At 46.3% G+C, this 26,170-nt stretch overlaps 1 protein-coding gene across 2 annotated transcripts in view; it reads left to right on the top strand.

The window, feature by feature from the left end:
- The window catches only part of MSS51 (MSS51 mitochondrial translational activator), a 40,957-nt gene extending 17,184 nt beyond the window's left edge, over positions 1-23,773 (top strand). The window contains exons 3-6 of one of the 2 annotated variants that reach the window (XM_068126231.2): positions 14,479-14,603; positions 17,189-17,755; positions 20,086-20,179; positions 22,668-23,773. In XM_068126231.2, coding sequence (XP_067982332.1) covers positions 14,479-14,603; positions 17,189-17,755; positions 20,086-20,179; positions 22,668-22,896 — 1,015 coding nt within the window. In that variant the 3' untranslated portion in view covers positions 22,897-23,773. The remainder of the gene's footprint in view (positions 1-14,478; positions 14,604-17,188; positions 17,756-20,085; positions 20,180-22,667) is intronic. The other variant, XM_078786028.1, reaches the window with a different exon arrangement.
- Positions 23,774-26,170: the final 2,397 nt, after the last annotated feature.

Below are 26,170 nucleotides of genomic sequence, written 5' to 3'. Positions count from 1 at the left end.
CCATCCATTCCAATACTCCATATATTCCACACTACCATTTATTCCACACACCTGTTCCTCATACCTGTTGTTGCCCACCTGTGCACTCACACCTGGTGCCACCTGCACCCTCCTTCCTTCCTGGACCATTTGGTCAACACCACACGCATCACCACTACTCCCTCATACACTGCTCCACACACCTGTTCAGTTGCACACCTGTGCAATCACACCTGTTCAATTACACCTGTTCAATCCTCACACACACGGCATCATCTCATCTACCTGTTACCCTGCTAACTTAGTGCTCCCCGTCTTCCCTTTAAACTCAGCACATACCACGTCATTATAATCCACACTAATCTACCTGCGTCCCCACTACAGGTATCAGTCACTAACTAACCTTAACGTTACCTAATGTCATCTTCGCTAGATCCCAACACACGATATCCTAACCCACCCGGGCTAGTTTTCACTGCCATAAACCCCATAAACCTAGTGCTCCTTTGCCCCCCTTTGTGAGGGATGACAGAGTTGCCATCCCTCCACATGGGGGACGTTCCCACTATCAATTTTGCACACCAGATCCAATAAATCAAAAATTTGCCAATCATCTGCCAATCATTGTACCATTACCAATCCTCTGCCAATCATCACTCTGCCAATCCTTTACCAATTATAAAATTTTGCTTTTTTCTAATTTTGGGTCCAAACCACTAACCTCATCACCCGTCTACTTATTAGATCCTCTCGGTGCGCCAATTCACTTCGAAAGCTCGGCTTCGTACAGCCGAGCAATGAATGCGGGTTCTTTGGTGCCGGCGGCTGGATGCGTCCGGCACTCGGTGCAGGGACGGGGGCTTACCCGTGCCAAGATCCCACGCACCACCTCAGCGCGGAGCCATCCAATTGCCCGATCTCGACCTGCCGGAACGTCTCCACAAAAGGGGGCGCCATGACGACCCTCCCTATCGGGATGCCCGCTCCGCCTAGTGGAGCACGGACGCGGCCGTTCGAAACGCGGCCCAGCGTGGATCACGTACGGCGGTCCTTTCGAACCCGCCGTGCTTCGGACCCCCGCTGGTTCTCGCGGCACGCGAAGCCCGGCACGCACCAAGGGCCTGATTCGGCTATAAGTCGCTCTAACCGCTAACCCGGTTACCGTCGATGCCTCACCTGCATGCTTGCACGCATACGCTACCCCTTTCTTGCTCATACATCCAGCCGTCTCCCTGCTCTTGGTCATTGCACCTTCTCTTACACACCCAGGTACACTCATTCCACTCACAGACTTGGTCACACACCTGACCACCGAACACCTTTGCACACACTCGTCGCTCGCACACCTCACCAACACACCTCTTCGCACCCCCTTCTCGGTCACCTCCTCTGTGACTATCACAGGTGTGCTCTCACTCGCACCCCCAACCACGTGCCTCACGACCAACTCAAGTGTGCATTCCCACACACGCTCTACCATGCCAGGTGTACATCCTCGCTCACCTGTCACAACTAACTCATGCTCCGTGCCACTCTCACTACTCTCACCTCCACTCTCGGTCGCGCACTCACCCTTACTCTCGACAGCGCACTCTTTCCTCATGCACCTGTCCGTTACACACCTTTCTCACGCATCCTCTTGCGCACACTCTTTCGTTACTTCCTCCATAACACTTACCACACCGCGCTTCCATGTACCCCCTCGCACACGCGCTTCGACCAACTCACTCTTGACGGCACACTCTCCCGTTACATCCTCTGTAACACTCCTCACTACGCGCTTCCATGTGCTCCCTCGCACACGCGCTATGACCGACTCACTCTCGACAGCACACTCACTCCTTGGCGTGCACTTTTTCCTCACACACCCCATGGTCGGACATTCTCGCACACCTCGTTTTTCGCACACCAGACCTGTCGCACACTTCACCAACGGCCTCTCACGAACACCCGGGTCCACAACAACCCCCAAGCCGACTCAAGCTCCCCTCACATCATGTACATTTCCGATTATATCGCCACTCACCTTGGCACCTCTTCGTCGCACCTCCTCTGGCACCTGCAAACTCTTTATTTGGTTAGTGAGTAGCACATCATGAGTTGAGCACCGACCTTGTACATATTCCATTACTTCCTCCTTTATCTCCCTCTTAGTTTCTGTCCGTCCCTTCTTAATTTCACTCACCTCTTCTTCCACTTCCTCTAATTTTTGCTTCACCTCTTTTATTTCCCGGTGCGTCTCCTCAAGTTCGTCCTCTAAGGCTACCGTGACCGTCTCTATGTGCATCCTCACCTGCCGGTCCTTTGACTCCATTACCTCTGTCACCTCATCCAACCTCATTGTCAGTCCCTCACGTACCATCTGACATTGCCTCTGTGTCGCTATCAAGTCATTTTTAATTTCTTTTTGTGTCGCCTTTAACCCTCCTAGTACCGCAGTGTTCCTTTGAACCTGCTCCACTAACTCCGTCTGTCCCTCCGTCAGCTGTTCCACCTCCTCCGTCAGATCTTCTATTCCCCCTTGTAACCTAGCCGTATTATTTCTCACCTCTTTCTCTATACGCTTTTCGCCTCGCCTTACCTCCTCGCGTACCCCCAGACCTCCTCACTTACACCTCGTCGTATCTCCTCTTTCATCTCCTCCCTCTCTTTTGTAGATGCCACCCTCATCTGTCCCAATTCATCCCTCTGAGCATCCAGTTTACTTTCTAACCCGATTTGCACCTCCTCTATCTGGTTCCCCATTCGTTTGATTTCCCAGGCAGATTGTTCCCCTATTTCCCGCAATTTGTCTTCCATCCTATTTTCTAACCCCATTAACCCATTTTTCACCTCTTTTATCCCATTGTCTAACCCCTCAAATTTGTTTCCTAATCCCTCTATTCTACTCCCTAACCCTCCGATCTGGGCCCCCATGTCCTCCCTCAATTTCTCGCTATTGGACCCCATGTCCTCCCTTAATTGCTTGCCCATTCTTTGTTCCAATTGTTCGCTATTCTGGGCCATAAGGGCCTTCATTTGTATAAAAAAAGGTTCAAATCCACCAGCGGCGCTGCTACGGGTGCGGGCGCCGTGACCATGTGCGAGGCGCCATTTTGCGCGCCCGTAACCTCGTGCGCGAGGCCGCCATTTTGTGCGCCTGATACTCCCTCAACCACATTGCCATTGCTCTCCTCCTCCCTTTCCTCCACATACATTTCCCCGAGGTCCTGGGTTACCCCTAACCCGTCTATCTCCCCCACCGACATCCGATCGCCTTGATTGTCCATGGCGCGATCTCAAAATTCGGGTTTTATAAAACAACAAAATTTCGGCAGCTCATAATTTTGACCAATTTTTTTTTTTCTACACGTTTTAAAAATTTGGTTCGGGCCTCGTATCCCACTCCGAGACACCAATTGTTACGGGTCGCGGACAAGATGTTACTTTGGGCCGAGCGGATGGTCAACCGCGACCGTTACAGGATCCCCGATTGGCCCGACTCCCCCAACGTTGACCAGATCGCGCCACAGATATTCAATTTGGAAACCTCTAAAGCGACCGAAAGAGAAGGAAGAGAGAAGAAGACAGAGTACGGAGGAATAACAGGATTTATTATACACACAAGCAAAAAGAAGGAGTGATCAAAGTTATTTACAAGCAATGGATGGAAGAAGCAGTCACACAGTGAATCGTTAGCTTTTCTATGCAGTTTACTTAACCCCAGGACAACGATCAAGACAGACGACGTTCACACTTACACGGGGGAAATTGCAGGCAGGAATGGCGGAGGTAGGTTGCTGGAGAGGGAGGCAGGGTCAGGTCCATGCAACCGGCAGGGCTGGAGGTAGCAGCTCCCACTCTTCGCGTTTTTGGCGGGAAAACCCTTGGTCGCGTCGACGCTGCTGATGCTGTGGACGTCACGCGCTGGCTCGGTCACACCTGCTCCTCTCCTTCTGGTGGAGCCGTCTCCCTCCTCTCAGCGCGTCTTTCCAAAGCTTGTTTCATCTCCAAGTACCTCTCCTTTTTGGAGCGTCTCTCATCTCTCATCTCACAGCTCATCTCTCCTCTCATCTCATCTCTTCTCTCATCTGCCGAAGCAGTCCCTTCCAGTCGCTTTTATTACTCGGGTCGGAATCAAGCCGCCGGCTGTGAGGGCACGCCTACCGGGTCGCTCACCGCGGTGCTGGTTGGCTGTTAGGGCTGTCCGATTCCCCCTTTGATCATGACGACGTGCCACGCCCGTGAGTTGGTGGCTCCTACCCCCCTCTTCTCCGAGATTAGCACATGCGGCTTGCGGGATTGAACACCACTCACACCGCTTTTGAAAGGAACTTTGGAGAGCGGAGATGATTGGGGAAATTGAAAGGGGCCTACGCTTATTTCGTTTGATACAATGCAGAGTGAATCTAGTGGGAAACACATATTTAGCCGACATAGAATAAGGAAATAAGCTATTTAAAAAGATATATCGTGGCCTGTGTGTAAGTTTCATGGAATTAACTAGGGGGACGTCCTTCGACCTTATTTACTCTACGAGGGTCAGTTAAACACAGCAAACCAGTTCTCACATTCTTTACACTTTCCAAATTCGTTACAATATATATATATATATATATATATATATATATATATATATATATATATATATATATATATATATATATATATACGTATATATATATATATATATATATATATATATATATATATATATATACATATATATATATATAATATATATATATATTGTTACGGACACGACTTATTAAGATGTTATGCTGGGCCGAGCGGAATGGCCGCCGTGTTCGCACAAGTTACCCGATTACACTCGAACGTTGACTAAGTCGCGCTATGCTAAATCAATTAAGGAAAGGACACAACGGCTGGATTAAATGACACGACACCAAGGGTACAGTTCTCAAGACCTCCGGAGAAGGTAATATTAGTGCGGAAGGTTCAGATTACAGGGATGAGAGGTACAGCATAGTAAGATAGGCACTTAATTACGGTCTTATAGTAGCCCCGACAGACGACAGATAAACAGGACAAAACTGACTCACACGGGGATTGATGGCAAGGAAAGCGGGTAGTCGATGGCTCAAGGTGCACCTTGGCTCAGGGACAGAATCGACCCGGTCCGGTCCAATAGATGCGGGGAGGTCGCTCAGCGCTCGGAGGTCGCGACTTGTCGTTTCAAGCTGGGGGCGCATCTGACGTCACGTCCGGTAAGTGGCTGCGTATATCCGGCGGGGAGTGACACGCCCTCGGCTCGTTAGCTCCGCCCCAGATGGAATCGGCCCGCCGCTTCTCACTGGCTGCGGGGGGTTACCGGGCTCCGCCCCTGACGAGGAGCCGACAGGCAGCCCCTTCGTGGTAACCCCGTCGACGCACATGGGTAATGGCGGCTAACCGAGCCGGAGTGAGGACGCACACTCCCCGCGCGCTGTTGTGGTAGTTGTTGTTGTAGTTGTGGTTGTAGTTGTTGTTGTAGTTGTTGTTGTTGTAGTTGTTGTTGTTGGTGTTTCATGGGGAAGATGGGAGGAGGTATGGGGAGGTCCTAAACTCACTACTGGTGCCATACGATCACATTCTGGTGCAACGAAGAGTCAGAATTAATGGAAACGAGTCCTTAACTGACATAGACTAAGAATAACTAGCAAGATGTCCGAAAGTTGTCTACGTGAGATGCGGTGGACCTGGGCACGACATTTAATGGGGGGGAAAAAGGGGCAGGTCGGTTCTACAGAGTGTTATTTACAGGCAATGGGACTAGGGAATGGGGGATTGGGGATAGTTGGGGAGTATTGTGGAAATAGGGGAATATTTACAAGCGGATATGGAGGCCAAATGCCATATCCGCAACATTGCACCCTTTTCTACCCTCGGGGCGTCCGACCCGATAAATTTTTACCTATTTTAGTGTGGCACTCAGATGTAGTTCCCTCTACTATTAACTCTACCCTGAGTGCGACAGTTTTACAGATATTCACAAATGAGTAAATATGTCCCCCTGCGACGTTGCACCCTTCTCCTCACAGAACCACACCCACAGGATAACCGAATCGCGGAAAGAATTCTCAAACTAAACATACAGCCGGTAGGGAGCATTATATACAAGACTACGCTGATATTTACACTACGATCCAGGACCTGTTTTTGGAGGAACACATGCAGATGTTATGCATAGAGGGAGCACGCATGCCAGCATCGATACACCAACCCACGAGTGCTCTGTGGCCTTACGGCCTTTAATAATGTGCAGAGCACCCCTTCCAAGCACCAAAAGCACCACCCCATCACACAGTCAGCACCATCCGGTGCACCAATAAAATGTTTAATGATCATGGTGTGGTGTCGCAGCCGGCCGATGTTCTGCCGCTGGTCTTGCCTTCGTGTGGTGCACTTGGCCTTCGTACTTCTTTCAAAAATAAAGAAAGGCGCCAACCGCGTCCATTTATTTATTGTGGCCGTCAGGGGGCCAACTATTAGTGGTTCACCTCTTTGGCATAGGTGCCACGTTGACCCAGAGGTCCATCAATGGGTGGTGCTTGGCCGCAAAAGACTGCGGTCCATTGTGGGTGGCCACCAAAATTGCGGTCCATATGGTGTATCGATCCAGGCAGCAAGCAGCGAAAGTGCAGGCCCACAACTGCGGAGCCAGCACCTCTCTCTCCTCTCTCTCTGCCCCAAAGCCAGATCCTCGGAGGTGGGAGACAAAAGAAGCAGACAAGTGAGTAAGGTGGTAAGGGCGCAAAAGTGCACGCAACATTAGGTAATGCACAATAGGGGCACATGGGAACCAGGTGAGACAGGTACGTTCCTACCGTACGCCCCCCCCCCCCACCAGGTAACCTACATGGCCCCTCCCTTACCCCTTACTGTATCCACACAACACAACACTACCCATAAACATCTACTTTACAAATCAACAAACGTCCCTACTGTCTTCCCCGTTCCTCCCATAAACCAAATTCGTCTTCTCTCCCTCCTAACCAATCAAATTTGCCATTTTCAACTCTCATCAAAATTTGCCATCTCCAACTGAACATCAAAATTTGCCATTACCAATTCATCATCAGTCCCTCCTAAGGAGGGAGAGATGGAATCACCCCAATGTCTCATCCACGTCGTGATGCGTCTCACCAATCAACAGCAATCTCATTTCCTGCAACAAAACAAAGAAAACACAGGTGTGGAGTCATCATCATCACCACAGGTAAGTGGCTGCGTATGGTGCGACAGGTTCATCAATCCTAACTATTTCCTAAATGACTTTAACAACTTTACACTACCCGGGGTCTTTCCCTGCCAATCCATTGGCCAACTTACACTATGGGTTCTAAAAACCAATTCCCATTGACCAACTGTGGTGCTTTTCAATTTGGGGTCTCACTCCCCCGATTCATCTCCCGGTGCCCTCGCACAATTTCTGGGCCGCGACGTGTACCTCTCCCAGCGGGTCTACCCACCTGCACACCTCCACCACTGCAGTTGCCTCCGAGCTTACCTGCTCCTCACCCTATCCTAACTACCTGGGGAAGGCCCTCTGGCGCTCTCCCCACTCGGTGCCCTCTCTGGCACTGGGCTGCCCGATCCACACCCGGGATCCTCAGGCACCCACTCACAACTACCGGCTCCCAGAGCCCACCTGCGGCCTCACCTGGCCGACATCCTCACAGTGGTGGAGTGCCCAACCAACTACACGCACTAACAGGCTACACGCCCATCCATTTCCACAACACTCATGCACCCATCCACAACACCATTCTGCAACCGCACCACAAATGCCAATATCCAACCACAATTTACCTATACCCTCTACCTAACACTTACACTACCCGCCCCAGGTACTCGTGAAAGGGGTCCACTCTTCCCCCATCCACACCTTCGCACCATGCACACCACTTCGTACCACTTACTCCAACTCTCTCCACACACCTGTACCTGCACACCTGTGCTCTCACACCTGGTGCCACCTGCACCCTTCTCTCCCCAAGCGCATTCGCGCTCATCCACAACACTCATTACTCACACACTGTTCCACACACCTGTCCAGTTGCACACCTGTGCAATCACACCTGTTCAATTCTCACACACACGGCATCATTTCAGCTAACTACTCCCTTCTGAAACTTGCGCTTCCCAGTCGTCCCTTTAAACTATTGCGCTCCCACGTCATTATCAACCACACTAAACTACCTGCGTCCCCACTACAGGTATCAGTCCCTAACTAAACCTTATCGTCACCTAATGTCATCTTCGCTAGATCCCTACACACAATATAACCTAACCCACCCGGGCTAGTTTTCACTGCCATACACCCCATAAGCTATTGCGCATTTGCCCCCACCATGGGAAGGGTGGCAGGGATGCCACCCTTACCCACCGGGCCCATCGCTCACTACCAATTTTGCACATCAAATTGCAACAAATCAAAAATTTGCCAATCCTACTCATCATCTGCCAATCACTACTGCCAATCCTTTGCCAATCATCAAATTTTGTTTTTTTCTAATTTTGGGGCCAAAACACTAACCTCATCACACAGTCTACTCACTAATGCCTCTCGGTGCGCCAATTCACTTCTAAAGCTCGGCTTTGTAAAGCCAAGCCATGAATGCGGGTTGTTCTGTGCCAGCGGCTGGATGCGTCCGGCACTCGGTGCAGGGACGGGGGCTTACCCGGGCCGAGATCCCACGCACCATCTCGGCGTGGAGCCATCCAATGTCCCGATCGCGACCTGCCGGAATGCCTCAACAAAAAGTGGTCGCCATGACGACCCTTTCTATCGGGCTGCCCGCTCCGCCTAGTGGAGCACGGACGCAGCCGTTCAAAGCGAGGCCCGGCACGCACCGAGGGCCCGATTCGGCTAAAAGTCGACCTAACCTCTAACCTGGTTACCGTCGATGCTTCACCTGGATTCTTACACCCCGCAGCCCGTTCCTTGCTCACACATCCAGCCGTTCCCATGCTCCTCGTCCCTTTCCTTACACACCCAGGTACCCTCATTCCACTCACAGCCTTGGTCACACACCTGACCACCGAACACTTTGGCACACATTCGTTGGTCGCACACCTCACCAACACACCTCTTCGCGCCCCCTCCTCTGTGACAATCACAGGTGTGCTCTCATTCGCACACCCAACCACGTGCCTCACCACCAACTCCAGCGTACATTCCCACTCACGCTCTACCATTCCAGGTGTGCATCCTTTCTCGCCTGTCACAACCAACTCACGCTCCGTGTCACACTTACTACTCTCACCTCCACTCTTGACAGCGCACTCACCCTTACTCTTGACAGCGCACTCTTTCCTCATGCACCCGTCCGTTACACACCTTTCTCGCACACACTCTCCCGTTACACCCTCTGTAACACTCACCACAGGCGTGCATTCTTCCTTGCCTTTGACAGCGCACTCTTTCCCCATGCACCTGTCCGTCACACACCTTTCTCGCGCACACTCCTGCGCACACTCTCCCGTCACACCCTCTGTAACACTTACCACACCGCGCTTCCATGTGCTCCCTCGCACACGCGCTACGACCGACTCATTCTCGCCAGCACCCTCACTCCTTGGCACGCACTTTTTCCTCACACACCCCAGAGTCGGACTTTCTCGCACACCTCCTTTTTCGCACACCAGACCTGTCGCACACTTCACCAACGGCCTCTCACGAACACCCGGGTCCATCTCGACCCCCAAGCTTCTTAAATCCCCTGGCGCATCATACGCACGACCATATTGGTCACCACTTACACCGGGTCCTCTTCCTCTTCGCTTCTCCTCCATCACCTGCGAATCCCTCATCCGGTTAATGAGCACATCATCACGATCCAAACACAGACTTTGGACCAATTCTTTTACTTCCTCCTTTATCTCTTTCTTATCCTCTCTCCGTCGCTTCTTAATTTCGCTCACCCCTTCTTCCACTTCTTCTAATTTCTGCTTCACCTCTTTTATTCCCCGGTACGTCTCCTCAAGTTCGTCCTCTAAGGCTACCTTGACCGTTTCCATGTGCGTCCTCACCTGCCGGTCCTTCGTCTCCATTACCTCTATCACCTCGTCCAACCTCGTTGTCAGTCCCTCACGTACCATCTGACATTCCCTCTTCGTCGCTATCAAGTCATTTTTAATTTCTTTTTGTGTCGCCTTTAACCCTCCGAGTACTGCAGTGTTCCTTTGAACCTGCTCCACTAACTTCGTTTGTCCCTCTGTCAGCTGTTCCACCTCCTGCGTCAGGTCCTCTATGCCCCCTTGTAACTTTACAGTCCCCTTTCTCACCTCCTTCTCCATGTGCTCCTCACAGTGCCTCACCTCCTCGCGCACTCCTCCGACCTCCTCACTCACACCTCTTCTGATCTCTTCTCCCATCACTTGCATCTCCTGCCCAGATGCCACCCTCATCTGCTCCATTTCCTCCCTGTGAGCATCCAGTTTGGTTTCTACCCCCATTCTGACCCCCTCTATCTGCTGCCCCATTTGTTTAACTTCCCTTTCCGCTTGGTCCCTCATGTCCCTCAATTTGCCTTCCATCCTGTTTTCTAACCCCTCTAACCCCTTTTGCATCCCTTCCATTTGATTCTCTTGAGCGGCCATTCTGTTTTCTACCCCCATTAACCCATTTCTCACCTCTTTTATCCCGTTGTCTAACCCCTCAAAATTATTGTCTAACTTCTCACTGGTACCCCTCGCTTCGTTCCTCATGTCCCTCAATTTGCCTTCCAATCGCTCACCCCGAGCATCCATCCGGTTCCCCATTACCCCCATTTGGCCTTCCAATCGCTCACCCTGAGCATCCATCCGGTTCCCCATTACCCCCATTTGGCCTTCCAATCGCTCACCCTGCAGGTTGAGGGACGCCTGCATTTGTACCATAAATTGCTCCATGAGGGCCTGCATTTGGGCCATCCCTCCCACTTGTGCAGCGGGTGCGGCCGCCGTAGCAATGTGCGAGGCGCCATTTTGTGCGCCCGCAACGTCGGGCGCAATGACGCTATTTTGTGATTCTGCTACCCTCACTGCTTCGCTCTCCTTATGTCCCTCATTTTGGTCCTGGACCGACCCTGCCTCACTCTCCTCTACCGGACCCCAGCCGACTTGGTCTGCCATAGCGCGACTTTCAAAATTCGGGTTTTTATATTTTGTAAAACACAATCAAATTTCGCCGTTATAATTTCGAGCGCGTAAAACGCGCTCCGGATCGAATTCTACCTCCCAACACCAATTGTTACCCTAGTGGTACAATTGGTGTTCCAAAATTTGGGCCTAATAAATTTAGTCCCAGGTCCGAATCCGACACTCCTGACACCAATTGTTACGGACACGACTTATTAAGATGTTATGCTGGGCCGAGCGGAATGGCCGCCGTGTTCGCACAAGTTACCCGATTACACTCGAACGTTGACTAAGTCGCGCTATGCTAAATCAATTAAGGAAAGGACACAACGGCTGGATTAAATGACACGACACCAAGGGTACAGTTCTCAAGACCTCCAGAGGAGGTTATATTAGTGCGGAAGGTTCAGATTACAGGGATGAGAGGTACAGCATAGTAAGATAGGCACTTAATTACGGTCTTATAGTAGCCCTGACAGACGACAGATAAACAGGACAAAACTGACTCACACGGGGATTGATGGCAAGGAAAGCGGGTAGTCGATGGCTCAAGGTGCACCTTGGCTCAGGGACAGAATCGACCCGGTCCGGTCCAATAGATGCGGGGAGGTCGCGACTTGTCGTTTCAAGCTGGGGGCGCATCTGACGTCACGTCCGGTAAGTGGCTGCGTATATCCGGCGGGGAGTGACACGCCCTCGGCTCGTTAGCTCCGCCCCAGATGGAATCGGCCCGCCGCTTCTCACTGGCTGCGGGGGGTTACCAGGCTCCGCCCCTGACGAGGAGCCGACAGGCAGCCCCTTCGTGGTAACCCCGTCGACGCACATGGGTAATGGCGGCTAACCGAGCCGGAGTGAGGACGCACACTCCCCGCGCGCTGTTGTGGTAGTTGTTGTTGTAGTTGTGGTTGTAGTTGTTGTTGTAGTTGTTGTTGTTGTTGTTGTTGTTGTAGTTGTTGTTGTTGGTGTTTCATGGGGAAGATGGGAGGAGGTATGGGGAGGTCCTAAACTCACTACTGGTGCCATACGATCACATTCTGGTGCAACGAAGAGTCAGAATTAATGGAAACGAGTCCTTAACTGACATAGACTAAGAATAACTAGCAAGATGTCCGAAAGTTGTCTACGTGAGATGCGGTGGACCTGGGCACGACATTTAATGGGGGAAAAAAGGGGAAGGTCGGTTCTACAGAGTGTTATTTACAGGCAATGGGACTAGGGAATGGGGGATTGGGGATAGTTGGGGAGTATTGGGGAAATAGGGGAATATTTACAAGCGGATATGGAGGCCAAATGCCATATCCCCAACAATATATATATATATATATTGTTACGGCCCGCGGATAAGATGTTGTGTTTGCCGAGCGGAGGCCCCGCGGTCGTACAGTTTCCCCGATTCACCCGATCCCCGAACGTTGGCCAGATCGCGCCACAGATATTCAATATGGAAAACTCTAAAGCGACCGAATGTAAAGAGGAAGAAGAAGACGTACAGAAGAGTAACGGGATTTATTATTTACACACACAAGCAAAAGGAGCAGTCACGGTTATATACAGGGAACATGGAAAAAGCAGGTGACACAGTGAAAATTACTACCTTATCTAAACAGGCTTAACTTATACCCTTGACAGAACAAACAGAGACGGACTCACACGAATGGGGAATGGAGGCAGGAACGATTGGCTGGACCGGGAGGAAGGTTCAGCTCGGACCACAAGTGGGAAGGCTTTGCAGGGCGCACAGCAAACCGGGCCTCGTCAGGCTGGGAGCGAGCAGGGTGACGTCGTGCACTTCTCTCAAGGCTTCCCCGCGCTTCTCTCGCGCACTTGTGTTAAAGGCTTCCTTCTCGCTTCTCTTCCCTCCTTGCGCACTTCTCTCTGAAGCTCGTCTCTTTTCAGAACTCAGAACTCATCTCCTTGGGGAGCGTCCCGCGGCGGGTTATATAGGCCCCGCCCCTCAACCTTCGCGAACCTCCTCGATCGCTCTTCCTCCGCCCTCTCAAACCAAACCCCTCGTGCTTGGTTGTTTGTTCGGGGCTGGCTCACTCCTCCCCTCTATGACGAGGTGGAGACACGCCCTTCTTCTCCGAGCCTACCTCGTGGCGAATGGAGTCGCGGAGGGAACAATTGGCAATTGCGGTTTTTGGGAATGGGAATGAAAGGGGATCTATCTATTTCACTTGGTGCAATGGAGTGTCATTTTAATGGAAGACAAAGCCTTAACCTCATACACAGAATAAGGAAATAAACTACTGAACAAGGGTATTATAGTGTCCTTCAATGTATGCTTTATGGAATTAACTACCGGAACACCCTTTGACCTTTATACAACAGACTGGAGCAAGGAGGGCTCAGAATAAAGCAATAATTCATAACAATTTACAATACAATACAATACAATCAAAAAAATACAATCCTCATATCCGCAACAATATATATATATATGTATATATATATATATATATATATATATATATATATATATATATATATATATATATATATATATATATATATATATATATCTTCTATCTATAATTCCACTAATCTCTGTGTGTGTGTTTGTTTGTATGTTTGTATGTTTGTCTGTGACCGCTGTTTCTCGACAACTACCGGTCCGATATACTTGAAACTTGCCAGGTATATTGCTGGGGACCCGAGGATGTGCCTTTTCAAGGTTTTAAATTAATCGCAGAAGTAGTTACCGAGCTATGTCCAAAAAACGATTCAACCAATCAGAGAGCAGCGAGCTATCACGTGTGCCGAACGTGGCGAACAGACTCTGCCTCGGATGGCACATTTGAGAGCGTATTCATTTATTTCCCGTCGGCAAACTATGTTGGCGCTATGTTGGCGTTAAACTATGTTTTAAAACTAATTAAAACTAATTTGCGATTCTTTCGCTTTCCTGCGATATGCGACCTTCCGGAGCTCCTGTGAGAGCGTGCGCCATTACGGATAGTACGGGTACGGGCATGCCATATGTTGGCGTTAAACTATGTTTTAAAACTAATTAAAACCATTTCATGTAAATAGAGGGGGGGGGGGGGGGGATTGTCACTGTACTCGCAAGCCGTTCGCCGTTCGCTTTGGCGTTGCGAATGGACCAAAACATTTCATGGACCAAACCATTTCATGTAAAGCGTTCGCCGTTCGCTTTGGCGTTGCGAATGAACCAAAACATTTCATGACCCAAACCATGTCATGTAAATAGAGGGGGGGGGATATAATTTTAGATATATATATAGTACGGGCATGCCCTAGTATATATAATAGGTAGATTGGCCTAGAAATAACTGCAGTGTTGAAATTTTGCAATTTGTTTGATAATCCATTGACTACATAATTGTGGGTATATACACTGTATTATGTTTATGACGATGGAAATAATCTCGACAGATGCCAGAACGTCTATTATTGCAGCAGAGAGTGCCAGAGAAACAACTGGTCAACACACAAGAAATTCTGCAAAAAGCTGAAGTGGGCAGCGATCGATCGTTTGATGGAGTGGCTTGTGTACACAGGCAAGCAAATCTTTCCGACACACGATAGTTGGCAGATAGTTTTTCAACACTCAGAGGAAGGCCTTCTTTAACTCTTAGATGCTTTGCATCAAAAATCTTACATAAACGCAGCCATTGAGCCTCGGAGGCCCAACGGATGTCGTCGTGTTTTTTTTTTTTTATAGATTGTTTTTCTTTCGTATCTTTCTTTCAATCCAAGTCGATGCTCATGGATGTGTATTTGCTCAGAAAATGTGAATCATTGATCCTATTAGTTGGAATAATCCCATACAAGTAATGAATGTTTTTTCTTTTTTTTTGCAATTTTTTTTTTGTTCTTGGTTTTTCGACTTTTTTTCTCTCTAAAACGTTGAGGCTGATGGAGGAGTATTTGCTCAAAAAATATGATTCACTAATCCTTATATTAAGAATGTATATTTCCACAACTGTCAAAAATCCTACACCTATGCAGCCATTGGGCCTCGGAGGCCCCACAAAAGTATTCGTGTAAAGTTTTTAAATTTTCATATTTTTGTCACTGAATTATTTGTAACCAAGTTATAGGAGCATATGATGAGGCTCAACTCAAGAAAATAATGATATAACATAGTAGTTCAACAACATTTATGTGGGGCCTCGAAGGCCCCAGGCCTGCAATCGTGTCGGATTGTCGAGTTATAAGTGAAGAATGAAGATTTTCCAACGAGCCTGAATGAATTTTTTTTATGTCACTGAATTTTGTGTAACAACATGAAATTCGGTGAAAATGAGGCTCATTCCCCCCAAAAAAATATTTAAAAATTGTACAGCATAGTTTTTGCAACAAAAAAAACCTTGTGGGCCTCCGAGGCCCAATCACTGCATACAATGGTTTAAAAAGAAAAAGAAAAGAAAAAAAAAGAAGCTTTTTGGGAGCAAGATCAGGGCTCAAGTAAATCTATATGTATAATGGAGCAAGTATGTATGTCTCGCCACTAAAGGCACCTTTTATAGCATTCATCCATGTTGTTTGTGTTTCTGTTGGAGCACCCCAAAATACTGTTAGAGCATAACAAAATAAATTGCATACGTGTTGGTCGCAGTCAAGGTCAGGTTATGGGCACACAAAAAACCCTGCAGCATCGAGCATTGAACCCATGAATGGAGAGCTCAGAGGCAAGCACGCCATACCAACTGAGCTAGCACCTTCTGATGCAGAACAGGTGCGGTTGAGTTACAAGTAGCCGGATACATGGCTATTTCGACCACAAGCATGCTGGGAATTAAGGTATAGCATTCATTCCACAAAGGAAGCGAGTGTTGTGTTTCGTTAACATCAAGAATGTACAAAATTTCACTACTAAACCCAAAATATGATACCACCTTCTCACCAAAAACAAGGAAAGAATGAGGAAAAACAAAATTGCACCATGTGAAAATGTATGAGTCCAAGTTGTGACCTGAGCTGGAATTTCTGATTTATCTTAGGCTGACCACTTTTGTTCGTGTATTTCTCATTTTAGATCAATTCTCCTCCCAATGGCTAGCAAGAGGTAGAAGCACGCTACGCACATTCGCCTGGAAACCGTCTTGCCTGGGTTCTAATCCCAACCGAGATATAAACCGTCATCCCGGTGTTTCACAGGCTGGTGAATCAATGCGTGAGCCGTCCCTCGGATGCATGTTAAATAGGCGTCCCATCATTAGTTGGTGGACGTCGAAGACCTCAAAGCATCCTGTACAAAGTCGGCGAGCTATAGCCGACACCATCAACAAATTCCAAATTCCTGCACAAACCACTGCTGGGATGGCAATGGCAAACCAGCCAGTATAACCCTTGCCAAGAAGCTGCTTCAGCAGAAACGATGCTCTGTAACAGAGTAGGGTACATTAGAATGTCCTCTCAACACTCAACCAACCAACATGACTATTGTTTGCTGACACAATAGGGAACATTAATTTGTTTTTAAATAATTTATGTTTTTTAATTGAGTCCACTTTTCTTTTTTAATTTTTAAAAAGTTTTATTTTATAATTTTAAAATTTATAATTTAAAATTTTATAATTTTATATTATTTTAAAAATAATTTTAAATTTTTTTGAAAGTACACTTTTTAAATTGAGTACATTTTAATAATTAATTTTTAATTGTTTTTAATTTGTTTTTAATTCATTTATGTTTTCTAATTGAGTACACTTTTCTTTTTTAATTTTTAAAAAGTTTTATTTTATAATTTAAAAATTTATAATTTAAAATTTTATAATTTTACATTATTTTAAAAATAATTTTTTTTAATTTTTAAAGTACACTTTTTAAATTGAGTACATTTTAATAATTAATTTTTAGTCAATGTTTTTAAATTTGTTTTTAATTCATTTGTTTTATAATTGAGTACACTTTTTTTAAATTTCTAAAAAGTCTTATTTTATAATTTTTGTTGTGGTGGCATCTAATTTTATATTTAAAAATTTTTTATTTTTTATTTTTAAAGTACACTTTTAATTGAGTACATTTTAATAATTAATTTTTAATTAACGTTTTTTCATTTGTTTTTAATTTAACTATTTCCTGCCTCAACATTAATCACGTGTTTTTCCAAAACTAATTGCAATAATCTTTTGCGCAGGTGACATCCCCTTTGCTCTAGCCCCTTGGAGCAAGCCAGAAACAGCTGTGACGGGCTGGGACGAGTGGTTTGACATGCAACCGAATCTCGAGGATAAGTTGCACACCGTGTTGGAGACCCGACGTATGGTCTTACTTTGGACCAATGCCGGAAAGGCAAAGCCCAGCAACGAGGAGCTTTTGGCTTCCGTTCGAAGGATGGTGACCGATGCCTTATCTCGACCCCTCACTTTGGGCTTTGCTCTGCGGCTCTTTGGATCGGCACCAACCACCGGCAGACCGATTCACATCCACGTAGCCGGTGCTTCTCATGCCGAGACCCTAGACGCAAGACCGAGCGACTATGATGAACTGCTACGGATGTTTCCTGAAAATGGTGGTTTTGAGGTAGCCATGATTGGGCCAGAGGTGGCGGATTCGGCAACAGAGCGTTCACCGCTCCAGAGTGCACCACCATCCGGAAACGTCTATATGAGCGGATTTAAAGGTCTCTATCACGACTTTTGGGAGACTTTAGTGGAGACCGGAAAGGCCGCACGCCCTACCATGGTGGTGGCTTTTCATCCTGGTAAATATAGCAACTTCTTTCATTGTGCAAGTCAAAAACATCAGGAAGTTTCAAATGGTATATAGTGTCACATCAAAATACGAGTTGCAGTGGCATTTAATGTTACAAATTCTCAAACAATGAAGGACATGAAGGGACATAATAGTCAGGTTCACTATGTTAACAAATATAATTTCGTTCCAAATTTTGGGAGATTAGCAAACCTGTACATTTTTGGAATTATCAGAGCATGGAGAATCCGAAAATCAATGTTGGCATTTGCAGACACCTGCATGGCCGCCATTTTGAATTTTCAAAATGGCCGCCATAAAATACATATTTTGCGCTATCTCGGCTTCTAGTCAACCAAGAAACTTAATTAAATATGCTAATCCTATGTTTTCTGGGTCAAGGAATCCAATAAAGGCCTCAAAATAGTGCTCAGGATTATAGAAAAGCAACAAACAAAGGTAATTGAAAACCATTGTCTTTATATTTGTGATATAACTGTATTACATAATACATGATATTGCAAGTCCTTTGAAGTTATAGGTATGGGTTTATAAAGCAAGAAAGCAGCCTTGTTGCTATCAGATTGAACTATAAGTCTTATACACAGCATCTACTAGGTCTATACCGTTCAGGAATATGCTGAATATGCGGAATATTTTTTGTATCACTAACATCTGGAAAGTCCTAAAAGTGAAGCAAGTGTTAGGATTAGAAGTCTAATGATCCCACCAATGGTTTTCTTGACCCAGAAAACATAGGATTAGCATATTTAAATAAGATTATAGGTTCACTAGAAGCCGAGATAGCGCAAATTATGTATTTTATGGCGGCCATTTTGAAAATCCAAAATGGCGGCCATGCAGGTGTCTACGCAAATGCCAACATTAATTTTTGGATTCCTCATGCTCTGAATATCCCAAAAATGTATAGTTTTGCTAATCTCCAAAAAATTTGAACGACAAAACACAGTGAACCTGACTATATTGAGGAGTAGGATTGCTAATTCCTACCCAAATAACTTTCAGTTGAATGTCAATTAGTGAAAGGCCTGTGCCAAAAAAACTGATGAATTGGAGCTGTTAAAGTATTGTCAGTATTTGTTAAGATTTGGTCAGATTCGAGTTTAAATTCCAGAGGCAAATCTTACGTGCTTACAGTCGAGTATCCGGTTGTTTTTTTTTAATCCGGCTAAACAAACGTGGGACACTTCTCCAAGAAAAACACTGCGTAATGTCTGTTTGAAGACAACACATTATTTCTCAACCCTCACACAACCTTTATTTGGAAGACCTTTGATGCACGTTTTCCAGGTGATAAATTTTCCAGCCACGACTGGCAACAAATCAAGCGAAGGTGACTTCCAAATGGCTTCGCAACTTTGACTCCGTTCCCTTCCACGTACGCGCCCTTCCGTGGCAGATTTACACAACAAACAGCTGTTTGGGAAACTGCTCGGCACATTCATCATTATGCACTCACTGAACACATTTATTAACTAAAATTTGCAGATTACCTTATGTACGCATAGCTTTCCCTCAAACAAGAAAGCGATATCGTACCGCACCTTTTACAACAAATTTTCCCAATTTGTTAGTAGGAGCGAAGCTGGTTCTACGTGGTGGTATTGGGCTGGCGAGATGGTCTAGGACTCTAGATTCTAGACTAGAGGTATGCACGTTCAGCTTTGAGTCATCTAGCCTGAGTTTAAATCTCAGACTCAACTACAAACTGTAATCCTGGTGTCTCACAGGTAAGGTGAAGAGGCTAGATGAACACCCAAGGTGTTCTTCGCAAATTTCTATTTCCTACCTTGACCTATTGGAGGCCTCCTAGCTCCCCTGATCAGCCAAATAAGATGTCAGCGACTCATCCATACAAGGAGCAAGGCAATTATTTGTCTCGATAGTTGCCGGGACCCTGCCCAAGAGTTACCCAGGTTGCCTCCCAATTGAGGATTGGGCCCATTGGATACCTTCTCGAATACATTTTCACTTCAATATTGCTCCATAACCAGCACTTCAGAAGACATGTTATCTCTTTGAGAAAATCATCCGCAATATGCCAAAATCCATTGATGTAAAATGTTTCTTGAGTTAGGGTACGTCAGAGAGTTGAATAGTTGTCAACATCTGACCTGCGATCAGAAAGGGAAGCAAATTCCAGATTTGTTTTAAATCGGAGGAAAAATACAACATCAATCCGTTTGATATTATCCTGGGATTCGCAAAAGTGAATGCTAAGTTCGCTGCCCAACCTCACAAATGTGTTCATCCCATTCAAGCAATTGCCTGCGATTCAAAGATGAATGGCCTATTTACAAACAACAATTGTACGTGCAGGATTCCATGCTTCTCCAGAGCTGACTGAAGGATGGCTGCCAACGTTGCTTCTGCTCCGGGACTACAACATCCCAACACTGTGCACCCTGTACAGGTAATCACGATGGCTACCACCCACCTATCAATGTCTGTTATATCTTGCACTTGTAGATGAGTTACATTCTTGTATTGTCATGCTCTCTAGCGGGGGTTTAGGGTAAGGGTGGGTTAAAAAAATTACAAAGCCTCCTTTAAGGGCAGTAGCCTGGTGTTGGCTTAGCGGTTAGGGTGCCGGCTTGGGATCCTAGGATCGCGGGTTCGAATCCCGGTCATCACTGAATTAACACCAGGGGGTTGACTCAGCCTGTCATCCTTCTGAGTTCGGCAAATTGAGTACCAGTTCACTGGTAATTCCCTGTGTGTCGCAAGAGGCGACTAACAGGGTTGGCGGTTGGCGGCAGGAAGGGCATCCGGCCGTAAAACATTGCTTCGAAAAGGGGACCACGGTGCCCAAAAAAAGGCCGACCCCTGCTCTGCGGGGAAAAATGGCCTCTAAAGATGGTTCTTTAAGGGCAGTTGCATCAGACCGAAACATTAATTTTTTCTTTGAATATTGACATTTCCAGATTAATTAAAAAAAAAAATTTAAAAAACTTCAACATGATGCGCATCAAGGAGGGGGAGTAGGTGGGGATGGGTGGAGTGTGGGACAAAGCACGGAAAGATCAGTGGGTGCAAGACCAGTGAGGAGACGGTAGAAGACAGAGAGACGACCGACCTGTCTGCGATGGCAGAATGATAGACCCATGGAATCGGCTTCATCGAAGGATAATCCAGTAATCTTGAAGGCCTTGGTTTCCAATGTCAAGCTGAACAAAGTGTGAGGCAGGAGAGCCACTTCAGAGGGGTGAGCAGTACTCCATCAAGCTGCGGATGAAGGACTTGTAGGTGTAGCTATACCTAAAATGGGGGGACTGAACATAAAAAGTGCTATTGTTCTACAACATAGTATGAATAGAAATACCAAAAAATAATAGCTGAACTTCTGTAATCTTGACTCATATTCATCTTTTGAATCTCAAATCAAGTTTCTTGAGTACATAGCAATAATAACAAATTTGACTTCACTGTTCCAATACTTATGGAGGGCACTGTATGTCCAAATAGATCTCATGTCTGACATCGAGGGCCTCCACCATTGTTGGGTGAGCAGAAGCAGCAGGTCCAAGGTGGAGTGACCTGGTCTGTAACCAAATTGATGATCTGAGATGAGATTGTTGTAGAAAAGGAAGGATTTTAAATCAACTGCAATGATTATGATGGATTCCATGACTTTGCTCATGAATGGAAACAAACAGAATTGGTAAGGAGTTCGTAAGAAGTAAGGAATTTGAATTTTAGACATTTTAAGACCCTTCAGACCCCTTACACTGCTGAAGACCTCTGCTCCCTTTAGACCAGTTTAGACCCCAAATTATATTGGAAAATACCCTTTATATCTTTCAAACCCTAATACCCTTATAAAGCCCAATAAAAACCCTTTGGACCCCTTAAGACCTGTAAACCCATTCGTCCCATTTAGATGCACACCACACAAACATCGATGGAGTCTTCTTTCAATACACAGACGATACTTTTTCCAACAAATAATGCACAAACTCGACCTACCTGTAAGCTGGTACTCTTCGAGGTTGAACAGAATTTGCATATCGGGCCAATTAATTGGTTCACCAATCAAAACCTAGAAGGATATTTTTTATTTGGATTTCACAAGTATCATGCTATGCCCGACATCTTTCTGGTTTGCTTGTCTGTCTCGCTGTTCCCTTATATCTTGTATATCTTGAGACGGAATATTGTCACTTACTTAACTTAGAAAAAATAATGGGGGACAATGAGGAGTAAAAGAGGGGGGCATGGTAGTAAATCTAAAGTTGGGGGGAGGGGAGGGAAAGGGGTACATAATGGGGGCCCCATGGGAAATTTATTCAGAAAAATTAACTCATTATCCTCTGTAGATTTTTAATATATTGGGGGGTGGGGGGCGGAGCATCCCTCTAATGGCCTGGGTGATCACCATCCAAACTTGGTAAGGATAGTCGATCGATATATAGCCTATTGGGGGTTACTGATGAATAAATGAAGTTATTAGCTTTTATACATTTTGAGATTTATGGGGTTGGTTGGAATAGGGGGAACGTAATTTATTCAACTGCTGTAACTGATGGTGACCAAACTTTTTAAGGATAGTGTAGGCCCAATGGGGGAGTAACAGGTATTCATTTTCCAGTATCTCACCAAGGGGTGGATGTTACGGGACCAAGAGTCAGACACCATAAGATAACTGTGAGAGACAATACGTCATAATGTAGCTTCTCAATTCACTGACGAGGGACATCCTGTGATAGGAAACGCCTAAAGAAGGCAGATAGGCACAGAGCCAGTTAAAAGTGCTCATGGCAAAGATTTCCCAACTTAATTGGGAATCCATTCCGAGCCATTTTCCCACAGCTCCTATCTGCAGTCATAAACATTGAAAACTCCACTCACTGCTCCAGACCTCTCCATCATCTTCTTGTTTCCCATCCCACCCATCCTTGCAGCGAACAGGAGTTTCGGCGCTCCTTGCATATCCTCACCGAGCTCGAAGTGAAGCTCGTACATCAAGGTCCCAACCCATTCCGGTCTCACCGTCTCGAACAGGCCCAGGCGAACCCGAACCATGCTCTCGTCAGCAGCAACGCCTTCTTTCTGGCCTTCGTAGGAGCATTACCAGAGAGTGACGAACTTCTCCCCATCAAGTCGCAATCTCCCCAAAGCATTATTGCCTAAACAGAGGGCGATTACATCTGACAGTTGTGAGTACACTTTAGAGAGCAACACTTAAAAGGTGCAGTTCATAGCTTATTAAAGGTATAAGACATTTTTTACACTCATGTGGTACTTTGATGGGTACGATAGCAAACCAAATATTACCACCCCAGTTGGCATAGTACATATCAGTAGTTCATTGACACTCAAAGCCTGCAGGTTAACATCACTTTCAGGTAGGGAACTGCTGTGCCACTGATATAGCACCCCTTTCGAACTGGGCAGGATTCCAATAATTTGCCCCTAGTACCGGCACACAATGATCCACTGTTTTCAGACGTTACCGAATCTTTAACATCAACCGGCAAATGGAAACACAGGCATGGCATCCCCACTCTCGGACAATGTACTCATCGATGCAACACCTTACCCTGGTGAATCAACAGGACGGTAGCTTAGAGTCACATCAGGAACCAAACTCAACTTGAGTTTGACGATCAATCCTGGCATCCTAATCAAGTTATTGAGTAATGCAACTAATGGTTTGCAGAGCATTGGTAGAAAAAAAGGCTATTCTGTTATCACTTAAACCTCAGTATTCATTTTAAAATCGTGGATTAAAAATGTTTTTTCCTGGTTGCCAGGAGATGGGGATCCGAAGTTTTTTTATTTTTTATTTCTGTTCGTAATTTCAGGCATTTTATGTCATGTCACATTCAATGTTCGAACCATCAAATGGAAACAATGTAAACAAGAAGGAGAATTGCTTTGCAATACATGTCCCCTATGGGTGTGATATTTTCTAAGTCCAAAAAGGGCATAACTGAAAATTTTACGAAGCGCTCTGAAACTCTAACTTGTTCTGAAACGTATCATAATAAAGCCATGCACCAAGTTTTGTTGTTGTTGTCATTGTTCATGTTTTATAGCTCCGGACAGTTCTCTTTAACAAGCCCGTGGCACGGAGACAGCCGATCGATCCCGCAGGAGCAACCAAGCGATCCTCTATATCCAAGATTGTGCACCCCTGCCTTCACGAAGTCAGGGCCACAACAAAGTTAGAGAAGAGAAAGAGACAAGAGGGAAAGGTCAGGTACATGGGGACCGATCTGCACTCTGACCATGAACGCGCTGCTCTGATAAATCCAGGCAGCTGGGAAGACCGGGGAAGATTTGGCCCCTGACTTGCATTGGGGGGTACAACCACCGTGAAGAGGCGTCTCCGATAGCTGTTTCAAGTTTCAGTTGAATATGTTTATGTTAAAGGGTAAGGGCGGAAAGTCTGCAAGACCACAGGTGGGATGCATGGACAGACAGCAAACCTATAGTCCCCTCCGATGAAACCTGTAGGGGACAAATAACCTCAATTTCTCACAATAAACATGTTCAACAGACTACCACAACCTGCCAGTGGTGGTAGTAAAGGTCAGGGGTGGAAATGTGAGAAACCATGAAGTGGTCATGGGCAGCAGACAAAATCCCAGAGGGAAGAGCTTGAGCCAATGGACTCAATCAGACAGTTCCACAGGAAAGAAAAGAGTGGGATGAAAGAAGGAAAGTGAATATTCAGTTTAGACTTGGAGAGGGGAAAGGAAGGTTTTTCTGGCAGGGCATGTGTGACCTGGAGGGTCAGAGGCTTGATGGGGAGTTCAGAGAACAAGAGGAGCATGATCAGTAGAGAGCTGGTAAAACACTGCAAGGTCACCAACCTGCCTACGAATCAGATCCTGAGACTTGGAGTTTCTGACTAAAGCCTCAAGGGGGGTAAAGATGAGAAGCAGCAGCACCAGTTCATAGTGTGGAACCATATTCAATGACACTCCAGATGAAGGCTTTGTACACTGTTATTGTAATAAGCTGAGGATGGTAGAGGAAGGAGTTTGGTCTGTAGAGAATGCAGAGGCAGCAGCCGGCTTTGAAGGCCAGCTCGAATTGGAGAGAATAGATTTTCATGTTATTCCCTGTTCGATTGTTTCAAGCTCCTTTCTGAACAATCATACACACAAATTTCAATACATCAATGATGCACGAGTCATTTTGCCGTATGGTTAGATTTTCTGCAAGACAGTTTTATCAATATTCTCCGATATCAATACATTACATTTGTTAAAAAAAAAAAAAAACTACAACACTTCGACGTCACATCGTCGATCGATGTGCCTCCACCCACATTATTAAATAATTACACATACTTGCACCAAGTTTGATTTAAATCCATTCAGCTGTTTTCAAGTATCCGAGAAGGAAGGAAAAAGGAAGTTGAGAAGTTGAAACAGAAACATAACCGAGAAGGAAGTTGAGGAAGCGATAAAAGCAATGAAGAGTAGAAAAGCGGGAGGGCCGACGGAAGTTGTGGGAGATATGTTGAAGGCAGCGGGAAATTGGGGTGTGAAGAGAATGACAGAGATCTGCAATCTGGTGATGAAAGAAGGCCGCATTCTAGTGGATTGGGAACTGAGTACCCTCGTCCCTCTATACAAGGGGAAAGGTGACCCACTGGAGAGTGGCTCGTACCGAGCGATAAAGTTATTGGAGCATGGAATGAAGGTATTGGAAAGGGTGTTGGAGAGGAGGATAAGGAAGAAAGTGAAGACCGACGAAATGCAGTTTGGATTTATGCCAGGAAGAGGAACGACAGACGTGCTTTTTATTGTGAGGCAGTTGCAGGAGAAGTACATGGAGAAGAGGAAGAAGTTGTTTCTTGGGTTTGTTGATCTGGAGAAAGCATTCGATAGGGTTCCACGCAAAGTAGTGACATGGGCATTGAGGAAGTTAGGAGTGGAGGAATGGTTGATCAGGTTAGTGATGGCAATGTACAAAAGAGCGTGCACAGCTGTAAGGACGAAGGACAGGAACAGTGGTGAGTTTGAGGTGAAGGTGGGAGTGCATCAGGGTTGGTACTAAGTCCACTACTATTTGTAGCTGTGATGGAGGTGCTGGCTCGGAACGTAAAGGAGGGTTTACCGTGGGAGTTGTTGTATGCAGATGATCTGGTGTTGATTGCAGAAAGTATGGATGGACTGAAGGAGAAGATGAACAATTGGAAGGAATGTGTAGAGACAAAAGGTCTGAAGGTGAATATCGGAAAAACGAAGGTGATGGCAAGTGGTAAAGCATGTGGTGAGGTGGAAAGAACTGGAAAGTGGCTGTGCGCTGTGTGCAGGAAGGGTGTCGGAGTGAATTCCATTCAATGTACAATGTGCGCTGAGTGGGTTCATCAAAAATGTAGTGGTCTGAGAGGGTCATTAACCAGTGTGGCAGCTACATTCAAATGTAAGGTGTGCACAGAGGGAGT

The sequence above is a fragment of the Myxine glutinosa genome, chromosome 10, assembly GCF_964187855.1.
Source record: "Myxine glutinosa chromosome 10, kmMyxGlut1.1, whole genome shotgun sequence".
NCBI lineage: Eukaryota > Metazoa > Chordata > Myxini > Myxiniformes > Myxinidae > Myxine > Myxine glutinosa.
The sequence above is the reverse complement of the archived record's forward strand: the minus strand, read 5'-3'. Positions and strand labels throughout refer to the sequence as shown.